This window comes from Sycon ciliatum, chromosome 4, assembly GCF_964019385.1.
Source record: "Sycon ciliatum chromosome 4, ocSycCili1.1, whole genome shotgun sequence".
NCBI lineage: Eukaryota > Metazoa > Porifera > Calcarea > Leucosolenida > Sycettidae > Sycon > Sycon ciliatum.
The window spans coordinates 33,903,604-33,924,552 of record NC_088646.1 but is presented as its reverse complement, the minus strand read 5'-3'; the positions used below and the strand labels follow the sequence as shown (position 1 = coordinate 33,924,552).

The 20,949-nt window shown below is 49.4% G+C and overlaps 2 protein-coding genes across 4 annotated transcripts in view; one reads left to right on the top strand and one right to left on the bottom strand.

Moving 5' to 3' along the window:
* The window catches only part of LOC135815792 (trimethylguanosine synthase-like), a 38,951-nt gene extending 28,535 nt beyond the window's left edge, over positions 1–10,416 (top strand). For 2 of the 3 annotated variants that reach the window (XM_065329134.1, XM_065329131.1), the window contains exons 8-14: positions 1–260; positions 2,839–2,929; positions 3,929–4,060; positions 4,772–4,896; positions 5,558–5,649; positions 6,181–6,259; positions 9,655–10,090. In XM_065329134.1, the coding sequence (XP_065185206.1) occupies positions 1–260; positions 2,839–2,929; positions 3,929–4,060; positions 4,772–4,896; positions 5,558–5,649; positions 6,181–6,259; positions 9,655–9,810 (935 nt within the window). In that variant the 3' untranslated portion in view covers positions 9,811–10,090. The other variant, XM_065329133.1, reaches the window with a different exon arrangement.
* An 811-nt stretch (positions 10,417–11,227) lies between these two features.
* LOC135815793 (uncharacterized) lies at positions 11,228–14,726 on the bottom strand. The gene is made up of 2 exons (XM_065329135.1): positions 14,158–14,726; positions 11,228–13,504 (listed from the first exon to the last, which is right to left on the bottom strand). Exons 1-2 carry the CDS (start codon positions 14,495–14,497, stop codon positions 12,576–12,578), a joined length of 1,269 nt encoding a protein of 422 aa, XP_065185207.1. The 5' UTR covers positions 14,498–14,726; the 3' UTR covers positions 11,228–12,575.
* Between the last annotated feature and the right edge of the window lie 6,223 nt (positions 14,727–20,949).

Below are 20,949 nucleotides of genomic sequence, written 5' to 3'. Positions count from 1 at the left end.
CGTCTTCATCGCTCGCGCATGTAAAAGAGTTTCTATCCGGCACCAGCAAGCTGCCCGTGGCGCCAGTACCTGATGTGTCATCACTTCCATCATCCGAGCCACCGCAGCAGCAGCAGCAGAAACGCAGTGGTCGTCAGATCCAGACCTATCCTGAGGCTCCGTGGCTTGCCGAGGATGAAAGCGAAACCACTGGGAGCAGTCAGACGCAATTGAAAAAGAAGAAAAAGAAGAAGAGGCGACAGACCGGAGCAAAACTACAGGTAACAACTGTGTGACATGCATTCAAACTACACATCTTGTATGTGTGTGTGTGAGTGCATGAGTGCATGCGTGCGTGCGTGTGCGTGCGTGCGTGCGTGCGTGTGTGTGTGTGTGTGTGTGTGTGTGTGTGTGTGTGTGTGTGTGTGTGTGTGTGCGTGTGTGTGTGTGTGTGTGTGTGTCGATGGCCTCCTGAACATTGCCAGTGCTTACGACTTGGAGGTAGTGGATTCGATCGAGCAGCGGCCGGTTATGACGGAGCTTGGTGTCGTGCCTGAGTGTGATGAGATTTGGCGTGCATTGCGAGGGATGAAGTGTGGCAAGGCATGCGGCGGATCCGAGATATCTGTGGAGATGCTGAAGTACGGTGGGCCTACCCTGATTGCGAGGTTGCATGAACTGATACGGGTGGTGTGGGAGACTGGCAGCGTTCCACAGGATTGGTCTGATGCTATCCTCGTCCCCATCCCCAAGAAGGGTGACCTGGGGTCTTGCGACAACTGGCGTGGGATATCGTTACTGGATGTGGCTGGAAAGCTAGTTGCTCGCATGATTGCCAATCGTCTGCAGGTTCTCGGAGAAAGGTGCTTGCCTGACTCGCAGTGTGGTTTCCGCAGGGGCCGTGGTTGTTCGGATATGGTGTTTGCTGTGCGGCAGATCCTGGAAAAGTTGCACGAACATGCCACGAAAGGTTTCGCTGTATTTATCGATCTGAAGAAAGCGTACGACTCGGTTCCGCGGAGTGCTATGTGGAGAGTGTTGGCTAGACTTGGCGTCCCAGGGAATCTGATCACCATCATCAGTTCCTTCCATAGCGACATGACTGCCAGTATTCGTGTGGGTGGAGACCTGCTTGCACCGATTCGGGTTGAGAATGGCTTGCGGCAGGGTTGTACTATGGCCCCGGTTTTGTTTAACCTATACATGTGTGCAGTCTTCGAGAGATGGCGTGGCGTGATTGCTGATGATGGTGAGCTGGGGATCCCACTCGTCCAGTTTCGGAGGGAGCGGCTTTTCAACACCAGATTGGCAGAGTATCGCAGAGTTCGGCTGACGGAGTGTCAGTTTGCGGATGATTCAGCCTTGCTCGCGGTTACGCATGCTGGTGCTGAGAGGGCTCTATCCTCGTTCAGGGATGTAGCTGGTGCGTTTGGCCTTAGTGTCAATATGTCCAAGACCAAATTCATGGCGGCTGGGGCTGGTATTGTGGATGCCGACCAGACCCCTTTGGATGGTGTTGTTGACCACGTTGAGGCCTTTCGCTATCTCGGTTGTCATGTTACGCCAGACGCCCGGAGCTCATTTGATGTGTCTCGGCGAGTTGCTGCTGCATCGGGTGCGTTCTGTACACTGCGGGAGTCGGTTTTCGCCAGTGATGACTTCAGCATCGCCATCAAGCGCATCGTGTATGGAGTGACTGTCCTGGCGGTCCTTCTTTATGGATCTGAGAGTTGGACCGTCAGGCAGCGTGATGTCCGTCGCCTGGAGTCCTTTCACCTGCAGTGCGTGCGTTCCATCCTGAAGATAAATCGTGGCCGGCAGATCGAGGAGCACATCTCCTCTCTCCAGGTTCGCAGGATGTGGGGCGATATGGAGGAGATCGCGGATAAAGTCAGAGTCCGCCGACTTCGATGGCTTGGCCACGTGTCCCGCATGCCAGATCGGATCCCTCGTCAGCTGCTGTACGGCGCATTACCCTCCAAACGTCCACCGCATGGACCCCGTAAGCGCTGGAAGGACTCCGCGAAGTGCGACTTGATGGCTGTTGGCGTTCCTCTGGAGCAGCTTGGTGACATCGTCCAAGATCGACAGGGATGGCGAGTCACCTGCCGTGATGCTGTCGACGCAATTGTCCAGGCCCGCATGGAGCCTGTGGCGAAGCCCCTCATCTGTGGCACTTGTGCGCGCAGTTTTCGTCGGCCGCAGGACATTGCGAGGCATAAGTGTAACGCTGTTCGCGCGGCCCGCGCGCGCTGAGTATGGCGTTCCCCGCCCGGTGGACAACACGTCTCCTGGTCTGCCCCGTATGGGGCCACATAGCCAGTCATGGCAGTGGAAGAAGGAAGGAAGGAAGGTGTGTGTGTGTGTGTGAAAACTTGAGAAACGTACTAGGCTGCTTCTCAAACGTAGAGCTTCCTGCAACAGAGAAAGGAGAAGACGATCCACTTGTGTGTCTGTACCGCATGACCGCATCAGTGTATGGTGGAGTTGCAAAGTCCTCTGCTTCCCATGCATTATGCATGATTATGACATTCACTGCATAGCCAAGTCATGTCTGATGTGTATGGTATGCACATTGTTGATTTGTAGAATACAATGTACTCATAGTACATGGCTGTATATAGCCGAGTACACTGCTGTCGATTGTCACCTGATGTAGTTGATTTCTGGCTCGCCGATTTTGGTCTGGCAGTAGGCAGCTGTACAGAGCAGAGAGATGTACCTGGTTCTGGTATTGTACATGATATCAGTGTGCAATCTGGAATACATGCTGTGGAATAAGTGCCATTGAGAACATGACATTGGTACATGTAGTGTGTACAGAGTACTGTACATCTCCTATGTCTTTACTGTTTGTAGCGTGGACCCAGCGACACCTCTCTGAACAAATTCTGGAGTCAGCGTTACCGTTTTTTCTCGCGATTTGACGATGGCATCGAGCTTGATGATGGTAAGAAGAAAAGCACGCTATTGATCTCAGTGACCGTCTTTCGACTCTTGACTTCTGCAATCGGACCAATGGCAGTAAAATCGTTTGCTATAATCCTGTAATTGTTTATTGATTTGCCATGTTATGTCAACTTTCTCTGCTTGTTCATTGGTTTGAGGGAAAGATGGGAACGGGAAAAGTCTGACGAAATAATTGACTGTCACAACCAGGACTCGAACCAGGGACCTTCACTCGAGGCCAGCGATGCTCTAACCACTGAGCTATCCCAGCAGCGACCGTTCAACATTTTCCTCAGACTTCTCTGGATGGTTTCCAATTTTCTACCCCAATCGCAACTGTCATACAGCATTGATAGGCGTGTAGCGATCCTAGCTCTGAGTGTTGTAGTGACTACACCTCTGTGGATATGTGTGCTTGGGCTGCCCGGGTTGCAGCCTGCCATGGGTGAATTCCTGAACGGGTACTGCCCGGGTTGCAGCCTGCCGTGGGTGAATTCCTGAACGGGTACTGCCCGGGTTGCAGCCTGCCATGGGTGAATTCCTGAACGGGTACTGCCCGGGTTGCAGCCTGCCATGGGTGAATTCCTGAACGGGTACTGCCCGGGTTGCAGCCTGCCATGGGTGAATTCCTGAACGGGTACTGCCCGGGTTGCAGCCTGCCATGGGTGAATTCCTGAACGGGTACTGCCCGGGTTGCAGCCTGCCATGGGTGAATTCCTGAACGGGTACTGCCCGGGTTGCAGCCTGCCATGGGTGAATTCCTGAACGGGTACTGCCCGGGTTGCAGCCTGCCATGGGTGAATTCCTGAACGGGTACTGGACATGCTACACGTGCAGGATTCATGCGTAATATCTGCCGACAGTTTGTCTGATTTGAGACGTATTTGAGCCACTGCAGAGAAGATTTGCAAGTTAGCAGCTCTCTGTGGCAATGGGGCATCGTTGCTGGTATTGAATGTGCAAGTAAGTTTGTGTGCTCACCTTATGCCTGTGCCTACAGAGAGCTGGTATTCGGTGACTCCGGAGAAGATTGCAGAGCACATTGCTGAGCGATGCCAGTGCGATCTCGTCGTGGATGCTTTCTGTGGTGCTGGCGGTAACACCATCCAGTTTGCTTTCACCTGCGAGAGGGGTAAGGAGGCCAACTCTACGATTGGCAAAACACATCATAGACCATGCATGCATTATCATATATTAATGTACAATTGAAAAAGGTTGGTTGGTTGGTTGGTTGGTTGGTTGGCCTTGTTCAATACACTGTATTAATTTAACCACGTATCTGTCATTTTTCCTCAATTTGAACACGCAAACACGGTCTTTCTGCTGCAGACATCACTTAGTGCTTGGGATTGAGGAAAAGTAATGTGTGAATGGCTGTAATGGAATTCGAATCCTTAGAAAATGTTTATCACGTATCTGTTTTCCACACAACAAGATGTGGTAATCAATCATCTCTCTCTCTCTCTCTCTCTCTCTCTCTCTCTCTCTCTCTCTCTCTTTCTCTCTCTCTCTCTCTCTCTCTCTCTCTCTCCTCTCTCTCTCTCTCTCTCTCTCTCTCTCTCTCTCTCTCTCTCTCTCTCTCTCTCTCTCCCTCCCTCTCTCTCTCTCTCTCTCTCTCTCTCTCTCTCTCTCTCTCTCTCTCTTTCTCTCTCTTTCTCTCTCTTTCTCTCTCTCTCTCTCTCTCTCTCTCTCTCTCTCTCTCTCTCTCCCTCTCTCTCTCTCTCTCTCTCTCTCTCTCTCTCTCTCTCTCTCTCTCTCCCTCTCCCTCTCCCTCTCCCTCTCTCTCTCTCTCTCTCTCTCTCTCTCTCTCTCTCTCTCTCTCTCTCTCTCTCTTCCTGTTCAGTTATTGCTATTGATATTGATCCAGTGAAGATTGAGTACGCACGGCACAATGCTGCTGTGTACGGTGTGGAAGATCGTATCGAGTTCATTGTGGGTGACGTCTTTGATATTCTGCCAAACCTGAAGGTTAGTGTAGCATAGCTTTATGTTGACATGTCAAGGCTATGTGTTGACATGTCAAGGCTATGTGTCCCTCTTGTACAGGGCCTTGCCAGTTATTCCGCATTTGTGTTTGTGCCAAGTCGTATTTTGGGAACGATCTCTTCCTTATGCTTGTATGACTTTGATCTTTTGCACGGCCTGAATTTTCGTCCAGCATAGGTTTACAGTTGCATTCAGTTGAGTCAGGGCACTGCAGCGTGAGCTACGTATACCCACTAACAATGTACAGTTGCTAAAGCTGCACATGGAGTGAATTAGGGACAGCAGATTTCCACCAAGTTCGTATTGCATGATGTGCCATGATGTGCTTTTGGTCACATATTGTTCTGGTGTATTCTGACTTGCTACCATTGCTCATGGATTCACCTGTAGTCATCTCCAGCTCCACTGCAAGCCGACCAGCTTTCTGCCTCTCAATCAATCAATCTCTCTATCATCTATCTATCTATCTGCTGAAGTATCAGTCTGTCTGTCTGTCTGTCTGTCTGTCTGTCTGTCTGTCTGTCTGTCTGTCTGTCTGTCTGTCTGTCTGTCTGTCTGTATATCTCTAATCTCTACCTGTCTCCTTTTTGTCTAAATGTGCTCGAACAAACATGTGCACGGTGTGTTGTGCTTTCTTGATCAGGCCGATGTCGTTTTCTTCAGTCCCCCGTGGGGTGGACCAGCCTATCTCAATGCTGATGAGTATGACCTGTTCAAGATGCTGCCAGTGGATGTGTATCCTCCTCTAGCCGGCGCTGTGATCACTGATTACCACATCTTGTTGTGTGGAAAACAGATACGTGATAAACGTTTTCTAAGGATTCGAATTCCATTGCAGCCGTTCACACATTACTTTTCCTCAATCCCAAGCACCAAAGTGACGTCTGCAGCAGAGAGACCGTATTTGCGTGTTCAAATTGAGGAAAAATGACAGATCCGTGGTTAAATGAATGCAGTGTAAGCTGTCTGTAGTACAATCCTGTGTGGGTTGCCAGCAGGGACTGTGTTTTAGTCATGCAGACTAACTGAGCAGGAGTGAACTGAATGTGCAACAAAAAAAAGAGTGCAACACCATGTCTGGCTAAGCTTTGATATGGCGGATTGGTGGATTCGCACCGTGTTTATGTCGGCTTGTAAATAGCTCCAACAGGATAAGCATGAACGTGCTGGTAGTACATGAGATATGTCCAAGGTGCTGGGGGTGTTAGTGGTGTGTGTGGGCATTCAGGAATCACCATTCTCCTTGACTATCTTGCTATTGTCTAGCACCCGCTTGTTTGCGATGTCGAGCCAGATCACGAAGAACATTGTATTCTACGCACCGCGTAATACCTGCATCAACCATGTAAGTGTGTTAACAGCTTTGCTGTGACTGGTGGTGTGCTTCTCCTCGCACTGTCCTACTCCCTAGTGTGCCATGGCTCGTGGTCCTGTGGATTATCTATAGGCATTGCCAGTGGTCTTTGACCACTTGCTGGTGAGCTGATCTACTCACCTCCCACCTCTGTAAGAGCTGCATCTCCGCCTTGATCCTTGAAGGGTGGTAGCGTTCCTACGGATGCGGAAAACTCGGTTTCCAGCGAGTCTCACGCGAATCGTGAATTTTTTTGGCCAGTGAGTTGGGCTGTGTGGCGTTCGTTTTTGTCGACTTGGTGCAGTAGAGAAGAGCAGGTTTTCAGGGAAAAGAAAGAAAGAAGAAAAGAGGATAGACGGGAGTACAGTTGTGGCATGTGAAATCCGACACTTGTCATTAGGGACCGCACCATACAGTGTGCAGCCCTGTGTACATTTGTACGGTGTTTTTGTTTTGTTTTTGTTTTTAAGCCACTTGTGCGGGCAAAATGGCCGAGCAGAGGCGAAGACATAGACCTTGGGTGAAAGCAGTGCAGGCTGCTTGGCGCTGAGCCAAGGCCAAGGTTGTGAGCTGCTTGATCTCCTGACTCCACTGCATGGCCTTGTGCCTCGCGTATTGCTGGCAGTGAGTATTAATGGCCGAAACAGCACCCAGGGGTCTATTGCCATTAGGGTGGGCTTGAATTCCAGACCTGTGAAGATGTTTGCGGCAAGTTCGCGATGGCCTGGCTTGACGAGAAGAATCGACTTGCTTGCATTAGGGTAGTGGGTAGTCGCCTAAGGATTTTTTTGATGGACTGTGTTGTAATACCGTGAAAGCCCCTGTATACGCCCACCCTCCATGTACACGCCCAGTCAGCGGAAGTCAAGCCTTTTGTTTCAAAATAGCGCCCATGCCCATGTATACGCCCAGGTATGCCGGCAACGCCAGTACATGTACAGCTACTGATTCCCAATACTTACTGCTATCCCTATTCCAAGTATACGCCGGGTTCCAAAATAACGCCCGTGCCCTTGTATACATACGCCCACGAAATTGAGGCTGCTATTCCATACGCCCGGGGGCCTATACACGGGCTTTTACGGTAGCACTGCTCCCAGTCCCTCCGCAATCTTTCACCAGTGGCGGAATTGTCTGCATGCGACCCATTGCACAGCACCTTCCATAGCTATCTTCTGGATTAGGAGAGCAGTGCCAAGTGCATACATGGGCATTGCTAGTGGGTCACCCTGTGTCTTAACCCTCACGCTCAGTGATTGATTCACCATCGACAAAATAGCCGTGAAGGAGGGCGGTAGGTGTTGATTGCGAGCGTGGCGGGTTCTGGGCACACATGCTCAACAATTTGTGGACAAATGAATCTGTTCAAACGGTTGAAAGCGTTAGACGCGTCTGCGAACAGGACACCGTCATCATCTTGTTGACTTTACAACACTCTGGCGAACAAATTTGGGTACTCGGCGAATGTATATGCAGAAGAGCAATGACCCAAGAACAGACCCTGGGGGGGGGGGGGGGGGGGGATCCAGGGCTTGGTGTTGCCCTTCTCACCGTTAGCAGTGACCCGCTGGCTGCGATTCGTGAGGTAGTCCGAGAACCACTTGAGTACAGTGCCGCCTTAGCCAACAGTGGCTAGTTCGTCCACTAGACCTGTGTGCCGTACGCGGTCGAACACCTTGCTCATATCCGCATAGACTACTCCAGACTGGTTACCATTGTCAAGCGCTCTATTCCACCTGTCTGTGCAAAGCTGCAGATGCAGAGCATCCTCACAGCTATGATGTGGGCGGTATCAAGAGTACATAACCCCAAGAGTGTGCACCTGCCTGCACAACCTCTATGCTGTGCTGCGACAGCAGAACTTCACATCACGTGACATGGTTCAAAAGGTTATGCTGGCAAACAGTGCAAAGTGATCACAAGAGAGTTGTACCCAAAGCTGGGCTGCGTACAACCCAGTATCTATCATGCACTAGAGTGCACGGGTTCATCACGTGATGTGAAGTTCTGCCGTCGCAGACCCCATAGCTGGAGTTGCACACTCTTGGGGTTATGTACTCTTGGCGGTATGCAAATTGTTCGGCTGGTATGGGTGAAATGTGAAGTTACTTGCTTGTGAACAACCTTCTCTAAGATCTTGGCAGCCACAGGCAGTAGCGAGATCGGCCTGTAGTTGGTGGGTGAGGTCTTACCGCCCACTTTGTACACAGGGTAGACATGGGCGTACATTGTATTTGTAGGCATCAGGAAAAAACGCCAGAGCGTAGGGACTGGTTGATGATAGCCGTTAGGGGATACAAGACTGTACCTCGGCAGGGTTTCAGGATGCAGGAATACCATTGGAGCCAGTGGCTTTGTTGGATGCCAGAGATTGAAGCAACTTCAGATGGTATTTGATGCTGACTGTATCAAACTCCTAAAGAATAGTGCCATTAGGGTCTGCAACGGGTAGAGGCAGCTCAAGTGGTCTAGCGGATTCATGGACGATCTGGGCAAAGGTTGTCGTCAGATCAGAGGGTGTGGCTGATGGTGTAGCCCCTCACTGCACTGTTCTTCCAGACAAGCTATTGATAATGGCCCAATGACCTCGTGGGTCATGCCAACGAGATAGTGCTGTGACTTCAGCTGCCTGTTGAGGAGAGTGCCTTCCCGCTGGCGGCATTGGACGATATCCCTGCAGAAGCTGTTTATCGCACTTGATTCACAATCGTTTTGGTTGCTGCAACATCTAACTGTGAACCTCTAGCTTCACGGCATGCACTGAACTGCGATCCCTAGGTTGTTTGACCCGAGCATACAGCACATGCTGAGCGAAGGTCGAACGATTTTCTCCGAGTTGTAGAGGCTCCATTCCAGCCACTTCACCGATACTAAATCATTGAAACGTTTTCTAGTCCAGGGTTTCTTAATTCTTAGCTTAGAGAGCGGGTGTGAGCAGGTGCATATTTACTGCCATTTCACCAGGTTTATGTACCCCCATGATTCCAGGATCTCTTCCCTGCATTCTGACTATGCTAAGGCAGCCTGAAGTTCATCTCAAACTGGATTGCATTCATCTCAGAATAGATTACAGTCTTCAAATCCTAACTGGGCATGTGTTTACGCTTTGCTTGGCAGAGGAGAACAGCCTCTCACCTTCTTCTGTGCTGGGGGTTTCCAATTTTGGCAAGCCATGCACCATGTGTAGACTCATTGTATAGGTAGTCTGTCCAACCTTACCACCAATCCTAAGCAGTACACCCACAGCATAATGTACTGAAGTATGCACAGGCAATTGTGTCCCATGTAAATGTATACAAATGTTTTGGTCCGAAGCAGGACAGTTGGACAGCCTGTATATGACTTTCTCCTTTTACCGTTGTTCATGTGTTTTTGCGTTTTTTCAGTTCAAGCAGCTTGCCAGTATTGTGCAAAGCCGAGTGGATGTAGAACAGAACTTCCTCAACGGCAAGCTGAAAGTGCTGACTGCGTACTTTGGAGAGCTCGTGGACTTTGTGCCGAGCGCGGAGGACAACTCCGAGGAGGTAGTGCCTGCGTCGTGATATTACTGAGTCGGAAAGGAAAGGATTACATGCCACACATACCTACCTGCCACTATGCGTGTCTAGACCAGAAGAGAATTCCGTGTTCGTCGAATGTGAGTGGGTTCTGCAGGAAAAGAAACAGGACGTCCGCAGGGTTTGTCCTGTACACGGCACGTGCAAGATAATGTGCCTTCCTGTCTAGGATTTTGAATGTTTTGTCAATACAATAACAAGCAGATCACACATTATTCTTTCTTAGCTTGCAACATCTCAAGGCGGGGGGGGGGGGGGGGGGGGGCTGACAGAATACGTTCTACCCTCCCCCTGTATATTATCCTGTCTTGTTACTACACAAACACTTTCTTATTGGTGGCTTCAGCGGAAATCATGCATTCCCTAGGACGATTTTTTTTTACAACACTTTTGCTGGCAAAATTAGTCTTGCTTCCAATGTCTCTTGTTTGCTTTATCTAAGTCTTCTAAAATTTCTAACTCCTGTCCATTCAGCTTACGTAAGTCTTCTAAAATTTCTAACTCCTGTCTGTCTATTCAGCTTACGTACAACTTTAAAGTTCTGTCCATTAGTCATTTCCTGTGGAAACTTCACCAAAGGCGTGCCTTTTACTGCAATGACCAAGAGTCAACAAGGCCCGAACAACAACAAAAGATAAGCTTTTTGGGGGTCGGCAACCCCCCAAAAAACATCCTCAGTCGGCTGGAAAAACCGCTTGGGCCAAGGTTTGGTTCTTACTATCAATGATCCTGAGGCTTCTGAAGTTAAATACGATGGTGCTATTGACGGACAAAAGCAGATTATTGATATAATTGTACTCGATGTGTATTACTTGTTTCAATCACTTTGTATTTTACTGTGCACATGGTATGGCAATGTCACAGTTGACTAACAGTACTTGTACAGACCGTGTGCTCCTGACAGTGTGGGCAGAGATTGTATGCAGTGGCAAATCTGTGCTTGTGATCAGGGAGTAGTTTTGTACAATAATAGTTTTGTACTGCACTCTGCTTGAGATGCTCCTCTATGCAAACCGCTTCAATAGATGTTATTTCAAAGCATCTTTTTGTCCTACATCATAGTACATGACACGCACCACCCAAACGAAGCGCTGCACAGCAACGATTCATTGTGAAGCTTATGGACCCACCATCCACATACTATTGACTCCAACCTGCAATGCGCCCAGCTCCACTGGGGATGGGACCATGGATAACAAAGTAGAGCCACTGCACAACAAAAAACTACTGTAAAACGGGTATTAATAATAAACTATTGCGACGTAAAAATGTTTGCGAATTTTGCGAGAGGCCCTGAATCGCAAACTTTGAACAACGCAAACTCGCACCATGTCAAGTTCAGTGCAAGGACTGACTCGACTGTTTAGAACGACTCGCAAACATTAAACAGCGCAAACCAGTCTCAATTTGTAAAACACATTAAATTGTCGCAAACGTTACCCGTTTTACAGTAGTCGATTACATAGTACAATCCTGTAGAACGTAGCCATGTGAAAGGTATAGTTTCACTGCACTGGTAACAGGTAAGCGTGTTCTCATAATAATAATTATATACCGGTAGTCATGAAACTAATACATATATGTGTGCCACCAAATGCGGTCTTTGGGCTGATGATATATCAAGAGCTATGGACTTTGGTCTCAGTGATATATATAATTGATAGAATCTGAAGATAATTATACACCTCTTTTCAAGTTACAAACTTGTGAAACTTGTAATGGAAGTAAAAGGGTGCCAGTGACAACTTGGTACATGTATCCAGTATCATTCTGTCTTCACTGATGAGATCTTGATGATGCAAACCAAGTGTCGGATGGACCAGCACTAGTATCTTGATTAGCCGGAGCAAGCTGTGTTTGCCTGTGCGGTGAACCGTATAGTGGTGAGGAGTCCAAAGCCGCACATGCGCTGCACCCACGCACTGATGAACTGCTGATCGCTGGCCTTTCTTCACCAAGACTGGCAGTTCGGCCAGGGTAGCTGCTTGCCTTCGCGACACTGCTCTGGAAGTCATGGAATCTGTCTCCTCCTCCATAACTAACGTTCCAGCAGATCATTGCCTGCTTTGAAGAACTCTGTACAATGTACTATGGCAGCATAGACCAATGGCAGTGTGACAGTACCGTTTCTTCAAGTACTTCTTCTTGTAAAGTTTGACCAAACCATTTGGAGACTGCGCTGATCACCTTAGCAACCAGACCATTCTTGTGTACATGTACGCGACCAACGCGTAACACAACAAAGACGTTCCACTTTGTACAGGGCTGGGCTCTCCGATGAAAGCGGTGGGAGAGCTAGGACTCTATGAGCAGCTCAGCTCTCAGGTGTGTCTGTTGTGACACAGCAGGGCGAGGATGTGGGATGGTGTCATTGTGCTGGCACTGTAGCAGGGCATCGGAACGTTCCTGGCAAGTTGTCCGTGTCATTGATCATGTGAGCGGAGGCTGTTCTGTACGTGTAGACGGTGTGACCTACCCAGTTCCACTGCTTGTAGCTAGGCGTTGTATTTGACGACTGGAACATGTTGTAGATGAGGTGCTCCCCCTGGATCCTGGCAAGCCATGTTATTCTCGCTGCGACACTCGTTGCCGTTGTGCAGTGTGATTCGACTAGGTCTTCTCGACACTCCTGTGCGCACGATGTGCCGCATACTGCAGGTAAACACTAGCTCACAAACGCTGACCGTCACAGTGCACGTTGCATCCCCGACAATAGCTCGCGGTCTCTCGCTGTGCACCGGTATCACGACTCACGAGCAATGGCATTCGATGACCTTCAGGTCGGCAAAATGCTTCATTAGCGTGCCACCATTAGAATGCGACTGGTGAGTAATGAGTGCCGTCTTGCTGAACTTGACCGGTAAACAGTGTGGCATTGGTGAGCCGTGGATTACGGCATGGCGCCACGTCACTTCATGATACAGGCTTGGTGCTAAGTCTGGCTGGAGAATGATGTTGCGGCAGCTGCCGGAGCAGTAGCCGATCTCTATCATCGGCGGTGCCACGATTCGAAATGGGAAGAGGTCATTGAATGTGCTGGCTGTGACGTTCGCACTCTTTGGTCGGCAATCACCCGGGTTTGATCGTCGCTTGCGATCTGAATGTACATTTTCTCCAGACGGTTGCTGAGATGCCCCGTTCAACGTCAAGCCGGCACGAGTGACATTGCCCAGGATATATTGCTGCAGGTCAAGCCAAGGCACCAACGTCAAGTGTATAAGACCGTGGTCCGTGTACAGTCTCGGCTGGTTGAAGCCGTGCAGGGCGACGCCAGTGTTGACATTGCTCCAGGTGGATGTGGACGGCTGCCTGTGGCGCCGGGCATGCAGCACTACCCTCAGGCGAAACTCTGCAGGCTGAACTGGCATGCCGGCTATCTGGTCGGTGATGCGCAGAGCGTTGCAATTGCTGGAATTGAAGTCTCCCAAACGGACGCTGCCGTGGAAGACTTCGCCCATCAGTCCAGTCCAGTCGTTGCCGTTAGCGCAGTCACGATTGCTACTGGCCGGGCTCTGTAAGAACGACTTGAAGCTCTCCACGAGTCCGCACAGGTGCAACACTGCTTCGCAGGTCTCCTTCGTGTCGTACTTGAGCACCTCGTTCGTGTACAGCATGACCAGTCGCACTCTCACGCCGCACTGCGATCCCCTAGCCCAGCGTGTGATTCGGACCTTCTCATCTGTAGCAAATCAACATGACACGGGGGAAAAGCAGATGCAAACAACCATCATTGCACAAGATCACACTGCATGTTGTTCCAGCTTCTCAATAGGAGAGTTCCAACCAGTTGAATTGTTCATGTTTGCCCTAGCTGTTTAGCCTCGACACTGACATTCCACTTGTCTCTGGGGGTGCATGTCAGGCATGTAGCCAAGGAGTTCGGAGGGTGCGTACGAACCCCCCCCCCCCCCGACTTTTCCGCCGGCAGCCTTGAACATTTGGAAAAAATGGGGGAGGGGGGGGGGGGGGACAGCCAAGGTTGAAATGCCCGCACATACCAGGCATACCAGTATGATTATACACACCATGAGTGCAGGTCTACATGTACAGTGCTGCTCAATGAAATCCAGTCGATGCACTCGTGTACGCGCCGGGCGTTGCGCAGCCCTAGACCTGCGAACACTGGGCTTCAAAATGGTGCAAGGCGCAAACTTGAGTGCCGCGATGCGCGACTTGATTTCATTGAGCAGCACTGTAGATAGCAGTCGCCAGGCCAGGTTACTTGTTGTACCGTAGAACTAGGATTAAATTCCAACTTCTAAACTCTAGCTGCCGGTCTGATGATCGCAAAAAGTAATAATGAAATCGTGGAAAAATGTGCAAACGACTTACCGGCCGTCGGTACCATGGCGGAGAAGCTCGGTTGATTTCCAGCCCGGCCCGCAGCACAACGTTCCTGCCAGGAGGGTTTGTCGTGGCCATGAGATACCACAGTGGGGTCAGAACCCAACGATTCCAGGTAGCGTCCGGCCGTCGCTTGCTTGTCCGACTCAATCGTCTCCGCGAGCCGTTCAGCGGCAGATCTACGGACTCTGCTCACGCTTCCTGTCCTCGCGGCGGCATCGCGTCTTGAACGCGCAGCGTCGAGCCTGGTTTGACACATAGCCAGAGGACATATCACCACACAGAGAAGAACCGCAATCTTTGCGAGGAAGTGGCTTGGTCGCGTCATGATGGCTGGGATTCTTGCGTATCGCGCAACGGATTTGCAGCACAGGGGTATACTGGATGTTGTTCGACTGTCAGGGAAAATTGAAACTGTGAAGGATCAGCCGAAGACATGGGCAGTATTTATACCGGCTACAATCATGATCATCTCACTGTACTGGCTGAAGCTGTAGAAGTTTGTTGTGCATGTCACTTGCCATTGTTGCAATGTTCACCCACGTGTGCGCGTGCGAGGCTCTGCCACTACCGGGCGCGGCTGGACTGGAGGTTACGAAAATGAAGCCCGGGACGCGGATCAGTTTACGGACAGATGCAGCTGTCTTGCACTCAGCGCAGCCGCGTGCAGAACGAGCAGAACGCTGATTAGAAACTTTGGGTCCAACCCTTCTATTTCTAGCAAGCTCCGTATCTATAATTCTAGCTATCGCCTGTACATGCGCTACATTTACTGCACTGGTGTGCTGGAGTAGCTCAAGGAAAGGCGGTCCGCACGCCTATCGTATCGGATGTGAAGTGCCTGACGTAGATCTACGGGAGTTCTAAGCTTGGTCAAGTAGTTGGTGGTGGATCTGCAATGACGTGGTGGCGGTGCCATTATATGGCAGATCGAAAGTGCCAGTCCACGCTACCTGGGCACGAGTAAGGACTGGCACTTGCAGGTAATGGCCATTGTGACATTAGCAACTCACTTTTTAAAACTGTATCCGAACCGGCTGCTGTACATTCGCACCCGATATCACAAGTGACTGCAAGATTATCCAGGGAGTAGAATACTTCTCTCTGGTCATGGTTGTTTTAAAACACGACACTCTGAGCAATGGCAACGAAGGACTTGGTTGCACCATTGCTGTGTTTGTATGAGCTGTATTTCTGACTCGGTACGTCCATGGAGCATAGAGCACTATGCCGCCTGAGGATCTTAGCCACCTGTAGAACAATTTCAAGTTCACGCTCCTGTATGGCTATCTCACCATGTCTCATGCACCTCCAAGACGAAGTCAACACAGTACGTAGATCTACTGGTATAAATATCAAATATTGGCGTTACAACTGGCTATGTGATGCGATTGTGTTTCGAAAGCTAGAACCGCAACCAGCTAAGGAAACGTCGCTCGTGCCAGACCAACACTATGTAGGTCTACATGTACCTAGTCTTGGTTACTGGACAAAGTGGAGACCGCTTCATCTGCTTGTTTTTTTTACATGGCATGAGGTACAGCTGGACTTGAAGTACCAAGACTGGCAGAAATACATAACTCGTGTACGTGTAGCCTGTACTGAGTCTGTAGGGTGTTTGTTCGCTCCTTGAAATACTGAATACATGTTACTATTGTAGTCATGCTTCTGTCTGCCACAAATCCACCAAGCTTAATGCTCTGGAAAGATGCTCTCCTTCCCAAACATGCACGTGATTATGGACCTTTCGCTGACCAATTGCGTTGCAATTGAATTATTCCGTTGTACTGCAGAAGATAACGCATCGCGTAGGCGACTCCTGCCCAGCGTCTCTTTGGGCCATGTCTGTTCCGAATGTCTGCTCCCCACGTTCTTCTGCTGTTGCACGCCAAGGCATATGCTCCGCAGGTCTCTCCTGCCGGGCACCAAATGAAGTTATGGCCACACTGGACAGGCAATCGCTCGTCTACCATCCCGATCTCTCCGGACAGACGCTGTTTCGGCACGCAGGCGCTGTACTATGTGGGCATGCAGGGTTGCTTGTTGCCCGTACTGCGGGCATGCACTAGTCTACACTACAGGCTGTGCCGGCTTGCAGTCCGGCAGTCTGCGACACTAGGGCGTAGATCGACTGGCGCCTGAATGCAGTTGAGAGCGAGGAGGCGACAGATAGTTTCAAGTTGTAACACAGAGGCTGGCTTCCTAGCGCATGCGGCTGCGATTACACCCAACTGTTGCTGGCCGCGCAAATGTCACGTTTCTGAGCCTGCTGCGGTGGACAATGTCACATTTCCCTCACACTATAGTGTAACTGTCACTCTTATGAATAACAAAAGCGAAAAGAACCCAACGTAAGAAAGGAACCCAAAAAACCACTCGCAAGCACGCAAACCAGCAAATGAGCGTGCAGCACTTCGAAGACAAGAGCCTGTGAAAGGTGGTAACTCCCTGTTACTAACTTGGGCAAACGTACACAAATATTAGGCTATTACCAAGACTACACAAGTAATTAGTTGTTCGAAAACAGCTAGCCCTCCGGAGATTGAGTACTAGACAATGTCATGTACCAACATATTGATGTACATGACTGTACTCTTGCAACTGCCCGCGGGATGGGCGGAACGTTATTGTCATCTCTTTGCCGGGAATTTAAAACGGAAGTACGTGCATCTGCCGGGATGGAATACGTGTGCCTTATGGCGATGTCCCGAGACTATTGCCTAGAAAAATTGCTCGGAATGATGATGTCATTCATTGACCTACAGTATTTCGTCATGATCGTTGCAGTGTAGTTTATTGTGCTAACTGGAAATGTTTCATGTACTAGTAGTACTGTACTGTAGATCAGAAACCTTCAACCAGGTGACCTGCGTCAATCCCAGGAGTGGGGATTCCAACGCTATGCCAGGGTTTAGCAAGAGTGCGCCATGGCTGTACTCTTGATTTTAGTGCTTGAGACAAGGAGTGTTGTGGAGTGTTGTGACGGTGAACTGAACGAGCCATCATTACATTTGCATTTTGATAAGTTTCATTTGCTCATCAAAGGGCTTTTCGTTTTGTCTTGAAAAGCGAACTGCATGAGCCATGGTTGTGGAAGACTCACCGCATGACACGCGTGCAACTGTCTCTCACGAACCTGTCTATGGCGGGATGCGTGGCCTTGGCACTTGGTACCAGACCAACATCGCTATTTTAGTCGTACGAGCAGCGTGAGGGCCACCACAACCTAAACGATCAATGGCATTGCCTGGGCGAGTTTCCAACTTTCCACGCAGGAACTCTGTCTGATGTCGTCTTCGAGACAGCATTGACAAGATACACCTACGCTTATGGCGCGGACCAGAGAGTACTGGAAGGGTGTTGCTCTCCCTCTTTCCTTTGTAGTTCCCTGAGGGTAATTCGAGAAACGAGCGACCAACGGCTTGGTCTAGAACGCCTAAAGCACGAGCAGACACACCGTGCGGCAGCCTTCTTGGATGTCTATCCTTCGGTTTTAGACACAGGTATTCCGCGCTCTGCACCCAGCTACAATGTGTCGGCAGCGACGGAGATCTGTTTATTATCCCTGGGAGACGTGCGAAATGAGACGGTATATCGACTATTATTTGGTAAGAAATGTGCTACTGCCTGTGTCGAACTGGTCGGACAGAATGTCTGGTGATAGGTGCCATGCGGCTCCGTGTACATTTCTCCGAATTCGATCAGTCAATGACACTGTCCTGTTGGGTGTTGAGCGATCGTGATTGAGCGTGAGAGGAATGTGCCGAAGGAGTCGCTAGTAGCGAGGAGAGAACCTCTAGCTAGCGGTCTAAGAACTGAGGTGAACTAATCCAGGGATCGAGCTGTCCGGTGCCATCTCGATAGTAGGTTACTAGCTCCAGCTGTGTTTGGAGCTTGGGAACTGCTTGTGCAGAAATCTTACCTGTCAGATACTGCCGTTCCCCGCGTGACCTCGAGTGTTGTGATCCCATCATCACAAGGATGTTTTAAAGCATCCCATCCCCCTGCAATGTGTTGGTTTCCTTACTTGCTAGACTGATTTTATATGATTCTGGACTGATTTGAATCATATTAATTATTATCTTCCTTATTGGCCATGGGCCATCGTGGAAATGAAGAATAATAATAATAAGCATCCTCGTTTACCTGTGGGTCTTCTTGAGCAGTGTTTCAGCTAATTCTTTCCCCCTGACTCCTTTTCACTTCCCTTTCATCCCATCCACCCTTCCAGGAAGCTCCCTTGATAAGTATCCCTAATTCCATTTACTTTAGGAGAATCTTGAATAGTGTGCAGGCAACCTGCCTACACTCAAGAGAGCACTGCATTTCACACAAATCCATTAGAGGTATCGTTTTTAGGAGAATCCTTCAAATAAAGTCTGAATGAATGATGAAACAGCAGCCACTCTAATAGGCAAGACGGGAGGAGGTACACGTCCCTTTGGAGTCCTGAGTTTGACTGCCAGACGGCCTAGACAAGTACATGCTAAAGTGATGCTTTTTTTTAGGTATGTACGGACGGTGATACTGTTAGGAACGGACTGAATGTGTACATTGTACTCTACTGGCTCGGCAGCACACCAGAAGCAGTAATCGATGCCTGCATGTCCGTAAACATAACAATCATATTGGTTACATGGATTTCCGATTAGGTCAGCTAACAAGTAACAGCGGAGTGATTATTCTGTCCTCTTAGATGGCGGATACCAAAACCCGATCATGACTCTGAGAACCGATGCAGGATGGAGGTATACTTTCGGGCAGCGGGGGCCTGCCTATGGTGGAGCAGGTGTTAGGCTTAGGAAGTTTGGTTGTTTGGACCCATCGTGCTATAAACGATCTAATGGCGTATTTATGCGTCGGTCCTGCTACTTGCAGGCAATAATCGTCTGCTTCATCACACACGGCTGGGCAAGCTTTTGTAAAAGAACTGACCTGTGCAATTACTTGCTGCCACAACGGCCTAACCTCAAGCTGCCATGTGCCACAGTGCAGTCTCACTACTTCCTTACTCTACGTACGCGTAATCTGATTCTTGTTGTAAAGCAACAGGGGTCCGGGAGGTGCTGCGAGAACATGTACTAGTAGTAGTACGTACATCGGCGCCCGTTGACGCCATGCAACCAGACAGTAATCTTTACTTTTGCCTAATGTACAGACAATGAGTACCGGTATTGGCAAGAGTACATACCGGTTACATAATTACACGCTTGCTGATACTAGTACACTGTAATGACTGTTCTGGGCAACTATACGCCTTAGTCACGTAGTTAGTGCAATTACCGGTTAATACCGGATCAAGTGCTACTGCGGTTTTACTCCGGAGGTTTAGCATCAAGAATTTCGCATTGAAGCTCGGGAATACTATCTCACATTCTGAAAATGAAATGATAACATTCGCCCTTTTCGTTCGGAAAAGCAGTCGGAATGCATTAATGCTAATCGCTGATTTGTGTCAGGCAGTCATAAAATTACTGCTGCGTTGTACTATGTGCACATGCACGACCAGCCGACGTCAGATTCGGTTCGCTAATCTTTATAACATTCCCACGCTACAATACACTTGGCATGGGGCCGGTGTACATTTTACTGATGAGTGTTCATGTAGACGTAACTAAGAGAACCTAGTAGAAATAGAAGCTGTAGTACGCAGCAGCCGTTGCCTCTCTAGTCTAGCTCTGGTCCGTCTGGATCATGGAGGCGCTTGTGTGATGGCAGCATTGGATGGGAAACGGATCAAGCGATAGTACAGCTAAAAGTGCTAAAAATAAATTACGGCCCAGTCGTGTTAGGAACTTTGAATCGCAAAGCTTGATACGGTAGCAGACGGATAATCAACTGCACACAGCCTGCACTTATCCTCGCGTCGTGAGCGGAAGCAGGAAAGGACAGAGCTAGCTCGAGACCAAGAGAGACGCGGGACGGAAGAAACCAGTGACAAGTATTATCATCAGCTTGCTTTATAGCTTATGGCCCTGTCCCTGTGCAAGTTTTACCGCACCATGTACATACCGGTACTCCCCGGGCCGGGGGGGGGGGGTACATGTATATTGGTGTCATTCTTCTCATAATACCAAGAGGTTATATACTAAGAAAGGTTTGCTCCCACACCGGAGCTCGCGCTATTCCGCCGACTTTACTTGACACTTGACTGACTCACGACTGCAATCCAGAGCACACGAGAAGTCCATCGAACCTTCGACTCGGCAAACCTGCAAGAAAGCACCACTCCCTGCTCAATACACAGTCATTCGGGGAATTCACCCCTCATCAGTTGAGCTTGAGTAGGCTGAGGAAGATTGTGCCTGAAGAGCACCACTTATATAGTGCTCTCCAGGCACAAACATCACAAGGGATACAAACTTACAGAGACGCTCCGCTTCCAGCGCGACAAACACCTCGTGAACACCAGATAGCAGCGTGAGTCAGTGTTATAATTATACTCTTGATAATACCTTACTATGTGCCACTTCTAGGCCAACCCTTCGCCATAATTGTATTGGGTCGTCGTTCAGTTTGAGCGTGCGAAGTAAAATAAAAACCAACCAACCATCCTTCAGTGTTCACTGTTTAGAAGTAAAATCACGGGTAGAAAATAGTCACTAGAAATATCGTTACGATGTACCACCTCGTTGTTGTTATCAATATCATGATATTTTTCCAGTTTATGGAAGATAGCTTGTCACAATCCCCCCCCCCCCCCTCACCCCTGGCGCCGCCGTGGATTTTCCCATAGTGCATGTATCTCCTCGCTGGGAGTACTGAGTGGGAACACCACGT

Bases quoted from the DNA above. Each gene is read 5' to 3' on its own strand.
- LOC135815793 (XM_065329135.1), bottom strand. From the start codon at position 14,497: ATGACGCGACCAAGCCACTTCCTCGCAAAGATTGCGGTTCTTCTCTGT. The intron at 13,505-14,157 runs GTAAGTCGTTTG...GATTTGCTACAG, and splicing joins CGCCATGGTACCGACGGCCG to ATGAGAAGGTCCGAATCACA.